General features: G+C 42.1%; 2 protein-coding genes across 2 annotated transcripts; both read left to right on the forward strand.

Annotated features, from left to right (window-relative positions):
* The first annotated feature begins 210 nt into the window (after positions 1-210).
* LOC131891530 (juvenile hormone esterase-like) lies at positions 211-5,609 on the forward strand. Its single transcript, XM_059241137.1, is given in 3 exon segments — positions 211-538; positions 1,138-1,527; positions 1,529-5,609. Coding segments are annotated over 3 exon segments (759 nt in total). The 5' UTR covers positions 211-310; the 3' UTR covers positions 1,670-5,609.
* Positions 5,610-6,212: 603 nt separating this feature from the next.
* On the forward strand, positions 6,213-7,325 carry LOC131891531 (alpha-protein kinase 1-like). Its single transcript, XM_059241138.1, has 3 exons — positions 6,213-6,371; positions 6,444-6,702; positions 6,940-7,325. Exons 1-3 carry the CDS (start codon positions 6,354-6,356, stop codon positions 7,218-7,220), a joined length of 558 nt encoding a protein of 185 aa, XP_059097121.1. The 5' UTR covers positions 6,213-6,353; the 3' UTR covers positions 7,221-7,325.
* The last annotated feature ends 350 nt before the right edge of the window (positions 7,326-7,675 follow it).

A 7,675-nucleotide genomic window follows, 5' to 3' on the forward strand; every position in this document is an offset into this window, starting at 1 on the left:
TGAAAGAATTTCTGCCACTTTCTGCCACCTGGTCAAAAATGGCTTTTAATGATTTCTCATCCCTGGTGATGGTGCATAAAACATAAAGCATCTTCAAAATCATTACAGTCCAAGCGATAGCATATGATCTTTAAAAAGCGAGTAGTGGATTCATTTACGACACTTCGCTAAAAGTTAACACTATTTAATACCTGCACAGAGTAAACGAAGTGTTACGTGGTCATTGTTTGCTTTGGATATAGTTCTATTGCAGGCTACTTATACGTCCGCAGCAAAACTTTGCATTGTCAGTTCTTTAGCTTGGTGATAAATGCCAACAGACAAGAAAATCATTCCTAACACCTTGGGCCTAATCACCATGCCTGCTGTTTGTTTCATATTGGCTTTGACATTAATTGGTGAGGTTCAGAGAGTGATCGTGGACACCCAGCATGGACCAGTTTTAGGCACCATTGAAACCAGCTTTGAAGGCCACGATTTTTTCGGAATTCACAGCATCCCTTATGCCCAACCACCCATAGGAGATCTTCGATGCCGGGTAAATTCAATGTTGATTTATTTGAACGATTAAAGTGTTTTTGCTGTCCATAAAGTCCAAAAACTTAGTTGAACCGAAACAACCTTGTGACTTCAAATCTTGGCGCTACAGCATTTTGAGGTCCTTTGGTCTTTTTGGCGGTTAATATTGTTGGAAAAATCCATCTCAAATTGAAGTCATCCAAAAAGAGATACTATAGTTAATAAAAAGGGGACTTACAACAATATATGACGATAAGATTTAAATGATATACGAAATTCCATTCCAAATTAGTTCAAATGACCTTAAAATTACCAGGAAGAAGGACTACTATCAAACACAAATGGGGGATAAGAAGGGCAAAAATATTGTCCGAAGAGGCACTGGATGAAACTGCAGAAGATTCCATTATTTTTGTACATTCCTTTCACTAAAACTTGACGAACCTACAGTATTTATCATGTACTCAATATCCCCTCAGTTCTTATTGAGTCATTGTTTTGAGAAAGATTACGCTTAAAAGTAAACATCACAGTAGACAAGATTAGTGTTGTCCGATCAATAAACCACGACCTTATCTTAATGCATCCTAATCTGAAGATTCCTTGTCGCTCTAACAGGATCCTTTGCCCTTTGGTGATTGGGAGGGAGTGCTCAACGGCACAGAAGATGGACCAGAATGCATTCAGATCCCGGCACTCATTGAAACTGGAACGATTGGCCAAGAGGATTGCTTATGGTTGAGCGTATATACGCCAAGTTTAGTTCCAGATTCAAACCTACCCGTGGTGGTCTGGATCCATGGAGGACGATGGTTGGTGGGATCTGGACGTCAAAGCAGTTATGGACCCCATCAGCTCATTGACCGGAGCGTGGTAGTGGTCCAGATCCAATATCGGTTGGGAGCCCTTGGATGGTTGAGCACCGAGGACTCGGTTGCCCCAGGAAACTATGCTTTCAAAGACCAAGTACCAGCCTTGAAGTGGGTCAAGGCCAATATCCATGCCTTTAGGGGGGAACCCAGAACAAATCACTCTTTTGGGACAGAGTGCAGGGGCCGCCAGTGCCCATGCTCATATTATCTCTCCTATGAGCAAGGGGTTGTTCCAACGTGTCATCTCCATGAGTGGAACAGTCAAAAACCGATCATGATCTAATTGCCAAGAGGCAAGTCGAGTTTTTGGGTTGCCCCACTGACACCTCGGAGGCCCTGATTGAGTGCCTCCGTACTGTGGATGCTGTCACATTGACTACTTCCGCCACAGGGTTCTCCCAATTCTTTCCTGACTCGGCAGCCAAATTACCAATGGGTGCGTTTGATCCTCGAGTCGATGCAGAGGCCGAGGAACCATTTTGAACCATGGATCCTATCGAGGCATTAACTTTGGGTAAATTTATGACTGGTTTGGCTTCCATGGAGTCGAGTTGGTACACTGTTGAGCTCTTTGGAGAGATGTGGGCAGACAGATTGGCTTATGCCAATGAAAATCAGCAGGAAGTCTTGGCTTTGTTGTTTGCTCATTCAAACATTGCACCAGAGGTAAGAGGTCCTTAGGCCCCATTTTGGGCCAAATATTATGCTTATCATTGAACATTGAAGGACCAAGACAAGGCCTTCGAATTCTACTTCAACTAGGAGATGTGGAATCGAACCGAACATCGCGTCACAGCTGCCGAATTTATGACTGACTCGCTCTTCAATCTTGACGTGATTCAAGGCGTCTATCTGCAATCTCGGCGGTCCTTCTCCAATTTATTTTTCTATAAATTTAACTACATTGCCAGTTGGGGCTACGTTAATATGTACAACGAGACCCCGGCCGATCACGGAGGAGTGGCTCACTTGGACGACTTACGTTATTTCATGAGGTAGACATCCGAAGCTGACAACAACTTTAAGCCCTAGAGCTCCTCCTGAACAAAGGTTAATTGTGTTGTTCGCTTTTAGCAGGCCTTGGGCTGGCCCTCATAACGAATAGGATAAGGCCATGGTCAAGTTGTACACAACCTAGTTTGCCAACTTCATTCGAACTGGAGATCTGAGAAATGGAAATTTGCAAGAGGACTATTTACCCGAATACTGAGTCAGTCATGGCTATCAATAGACTGTTGAATTTTGAATCGGGTTTGAGTATCTTGCTCAAATTTGTCTTTTCAGCAAAACTTTTCAAAGTTTGGCTAATAAGTACTTTCTACGCATTTTCACAATTTCTTAAGGACTTCACGGTTCTAGGACCCAGGGACCAAAGAGTCTCCAAGCAATTCCCAGAAAGTAAGACGGGAATCGCCGATCTCTTACTTGGCCCTCCTAATGATTTTGTTTCCATTTTACATTATTATCAATACTTTTTCACCGTCAGCAAATTCCAAGCCACTAATTCCATTTAAAGCATTTGTGTCATGTTAAAAACTTCAAGCGTTGGATGTAATAGCACTGGCGTGGAAGCTGGAGATCCTAATATGCTTTACTACCTACTTGTGAATGAAACGGCAATCTAAGTGGCCAAAATGACAGCTATGATGGCAGAATCATTAATGGCTTTGAAGAAAAAAGATCATAGCTTTTGGCTCAGCATGAAGCCGTATTCTTTGGCAAGATAATTCACTCCTGGACATCCGTAATGTCGGTTTGAGAATCCCGTATGCAAATGTGCAATTTTTAACCATTACCGTCAGGAGGAGAAGTACCGAAGTGGTTAGCGAAGTTTTCTAGCATAAGATAGGCCACAAGGTTTGATTTTTCGCCTCGACCTTTCTCAAGTAAACTATTACACGTTAACCACACCCGGAGAACCAAACGGGTGCAGACCATGACACTGCTCATAGGACATAAAAGCGAATATTGTGATGGCGAGGTTCGCCCCTCCATGTACACTATGTATCAGTCTCTGTTCAATTTGAAAGCCATCGGGATTCACCGTTTGAGCTGCGTAGCATGGAGCACAATGAAGTACTATTGATTGTAGCTAGAAGGCAAAGCTTGGAACACAGGTCAAGTGCGACAAGATGTTAGGTAGGGTATACCAGTTGCAAGTACAATTGAACCAACCTAATTGATCCCAAGAGAAAAATATAACCAAAAAGCAACACCATCACTAGCACTGGTCAGGTTATTGCCTAACTCAATTGCCAGACCGGCCTTTTCTCCTGGTTTCATCAACATTTATAACATAAATTTCCATTCTCAATCATTTGACTCCTCTTTTGGAATGGATGTATATACATATGTATGTATGTAAGAGATGTTATCATTCTAAATTACGTAGTAGCTGATTTGGTTTGGGTTCTCAAAGACCAAAGTCTTGACTGGAGATGAAAAGTGCTTGGTCATGAATAAATGCATACTAGTCAAAATAAAAAAAAAGTGTAAAATACCTGGCCTCATGGACACCAACAGCAGAGGGGTACAGTGGAAGCGTGCTGGGCTCATAACCCAGAGGTCAGTAGATGAAAAACTACGCTCTGTTAGCCACACCCGCCGTTTGATGAGACGGATTGCGAGTTGAGTAAGATTGAAAGGGTCCTGCGCAGCTTCATGTACAAGTTGTACAGATGGAAGATGTGCACCACCTGAGTGATTTGGAAGGACTACCATATGAGTTAAATGGTCAGTCACCTGAGCATCAATGAACTGAGCTTTTGTCTTCAACAACAGTCATCCGCCTGGCTTGAGTTTTGCACCCACACATCGACAGTTGGTCAACTTACCGTCATTCCTGTTTGCCATTCATTCACTCAATTAGTTTTTTTTTTCACTGCGCTTTGGTAAGAAGGAATTACTTTAAAACCTGATAAGTTTATTGCTCATTTATGTGTATGTTTAGGTTTAGCAGTTTCTCTCTGATTTAGTAGTGAAGAAGTAGTGTAGTATGTCTAGTTCCAAATCGTTATGTGTAGTTCTTTAGTTTGATTGTATTGGCCCTTGACAGTTAGAAGTTATTGTTCATTAGTGCGATGAGTTCAATTTTGTGTTAGATCAGTTTGCCGAGTTTATTTCTGTGTTTTTGTGTTGTTTTCCTAGTTTACATTTGTTCTTGATTCCTTGTTTTTCTCTGTCCCTTACTTCTTGTTTACTATCTCCATCTTATATTTGTATGTTAAGTTTGATGTGAAGTAGTTAATCCCACTTTTGCTCTGTTGTCCTGTATCTCAGGACAAGATTGCACAGCCTTTTATTTTTCTTATTTTTCTAGGTCTCTTGATTTTGTTGCTCATAGATAGTTCCTCCTGCATTCATGATGGAAGCTGTTTTTGGAAAGTCAGCAAAGAGGCTAGACAATGTTTGGACTTGGTCTTAGCAGGAAAGGATCCTTCCGTAGTCAATAAACCCTTTATTATAGAGGCTTTAGCTGTTTAGGTCAATGAAACCAGGGTGATGCTTGAAGAGCAGGCTGACCCAATAACTAAGAAGTCGACCGATTTGACCAGTGTCAAGGTTGAAAAGGTGTCTCCACTTATAGTAGAGCAGGATATAATAGTTTTAAATAAAACAGTCTGTCCTGTTTACCAGAAGCAGCCTTGTCCTGAAGAAGGAAAAGACTGTCAGTTTGGCTACCCTCAATGGTGTCAAAAGCTTCTCAAGTTCGGACTTGAGAAGTGCAATGGGAAGAAGGGATGTTCAAAGGTAGATCGTCCTTTTTTTCATCCGTACATGTGTCGTCAGTCCATGACACTTAAGACGTGCTTTTATGTACGGTGTACCTCCGTCCACGTAGAAGGGACACAAAGAAAGGCGAGAAATAGGATAGCTCAGTTTCATAGCTTTAGAGCTGACCCTATTCCTAAACCTAATCCCACCCCACCCCCCTTCCTTACCCCGTTTAGCTTCCTCCCTCCCTCTCCTTCCATCTCCCATTCTCTCTCCCAATTCCCTCCTCCTCCCTCAAATACCCAATCTATGACCATTCGTATAAACACTCTCCTCCCTAAAATTCCTTGCCCCACCCCTATTCCCAAAATTCGTTCCTATTCTAATGTTTGCATAATATAGAGAGGTTTAAAATCAGTTTCAGGGTCTCGTCTTTGCAACAACAAACTTAAAACGTGTTGTCATTTTCATGGTGACAAATCATTAGGTTATGGATTCTTGGAGATATTTCATAATAGGGCATGAAATATCATGACTTGAACTCAAAAAACGTAACATTTAAACTACTTACATCGGGGCCACATTTAAGGATACCATTTTTGCTCCAAAGCATAGAAGGAGTGCACTATGGTTCAATTTTTGTCTTGTTCTTTAAACCCTTGGCCAAACGATTTAAATTTACCTGGAGCATGATTATAGCGCTTACAATTTTCACCTGTAACAGTGATGATGATGAATTCATTCAAAAAGCATTTGTGATTTAACCCAGAATATACGGGCAAGCTGTGTTCTTATTTAACTTGAAGACGCCATACGATATGTCAAAATGGTCATGATGGTTTTGAAACAAACCTAATCGCTATCATTTGTTACACAACGGAACGACAACCAAGCCTGTGTTACATACAGTACCCGTCAATTGCACATTTAGTGCCCCTTGGGCCGTTTGTCATTGAAATTATCTATTCTCTACGTACTTTTTTTCCAGCCAACCCTCATAGATTATGAGACCAGGCATTCAACTCATGTTTGACGTTTGGGCCTACTCGAAAGAGATTTGCCGTCCATTCACAAAATCACGCCACACGTTACGCAACTCTCCCTCTGCCTTGTCCGTTGGTATGTGATATCTAAACCACTCAAACTCGTGCAAGGGAAACTAGTAAGTCATATATAAGACAACAGGATGAGTTGAAAGTGCATCAGTGAACTAGTTTGCTTCATCACCTCCACAACTCCTCAACCAATATGTTGGCACTCACTTGTGTAAGACTGAAAATGGCTCAATCAAGAGAACGAGACCCCATGAGTGCTTCATTGTTCTCCTCTCTGTTATAGGTGCTTCTGCTGAGCTCCGGAGTTCTGGCTCAAGAGAACTTCCAGTATCGATACCAACCCAAGGAAGGAGAGTTCAACTACCAATTCCAACAAAACCCCGAGCTTTTGGCCCTGGAACCCCCTCAGATTCAGGCCTCTGCCGACAATGCTGCCCAAGCTACCCTCAAAGTGGCTGAGCTTTTGAAGAAAGTCGACCTGAAGGAACTGGCTGAGCTTTTTGGCGCCGATCCCAGTGCCATTCCCGACAACAACTTTGCCGGTAAGTGAGGCTTTTCAAGAATTGAACCAGAGGCTACTCTCCATATCAAGAGGCTCTGGATATTGAAACTATTTTTGAACCCGTTCGTTCTTCTCCTCGAGGTTTCGCACTTCATAGTATGATTGTAGCAACCAATTAACTGAAGATTGATTCAATTTTAATGCAACGTAGTCAATGTTAAGGATCAAACTTGCCAGAGAAGGAGACATGTTACATATCATTATTTGTTCTTTATAGCTGTCATTAGCCAAATTGAAGGCTCGGCCAATTTGATCCAACGAGGTGCTCCAGCTCTCTCCAACATTATCGAAAAGGTCAAGGCCCGATTCCCCACCCCCGAGGCACCCGTGGCACCCGTTCCTGAGGCTGCTCAACGACAATTTGCTCCCGTTCCCGCCCAACAATACCAGCAACAACAACAACAACAACAATTTGCCCCTGTTTACGGTTATCAACAACAACAGCCACAACAGCAAGCTCAACAACCCTACCTATACTATGGCTTTAGACAAGCCTAAATTGCCTTGAGGGCCAGTCGCCGCCATTCCAATGATCCTCAAAATCAATCAAAAGTTCAGTCAGTTCGTTCATGTTGAAATATATTGTCAGGTTTTTAAAGTCAATCAACATTTTTGCTTCGCTGTCTTGCGCTTACAAGAGACTTCTTGAACATCGTTTATTCGCGGAGCTTATTTGCTGGTATTTTTTGAACTGAATTTAACAATTCCATATTTCATGAAGCTTCGAGTGCGTTCGATAGAATCTGGCGGTAATATGTCTGGTCATGAAAATATTAAGCTTCAAAATTTGGACGCATACTTATTAACTTTCAGACCAAGCCCAATACTGTCAATAGGTAATGTTCTGTCAACCAGCTAGGGGTGAAAGGTCCTGACTTATTGAATTCCCGTGGTGAACGGAAACATGGAACTCTTGATCCAAGCATTAGGTAGAAATACCTGAGATAGCTCTC

Source organism: Tigriopus californicus, chromosome 12 (genome assembly GCF_007210705.1).
Source record: "Tigriopus californicus strain San Diego chromosome 12, Tcal_SD_v2.1, whole genome shotgun sequence".
Classification (NCBI taxonomy): Eukaryota; Metazoa; Arthropoda; class Copepoda; order Harpacticoida; family Harpacticidae; genus Tigriopus; species Tigriopus californicus.

Excerpts from the sequence above, each read along its gene's own strand:
- LOC131891531 (XM_059241138.1), top strand. Across the intron at positions 6,703-6,939 it reads TCCCGACAACAACTTTGCCG|CTGTCATTAGCCAAATTGAA; the intron begins GTAAGTGAGGCT and ends TGTTCTTTATAG.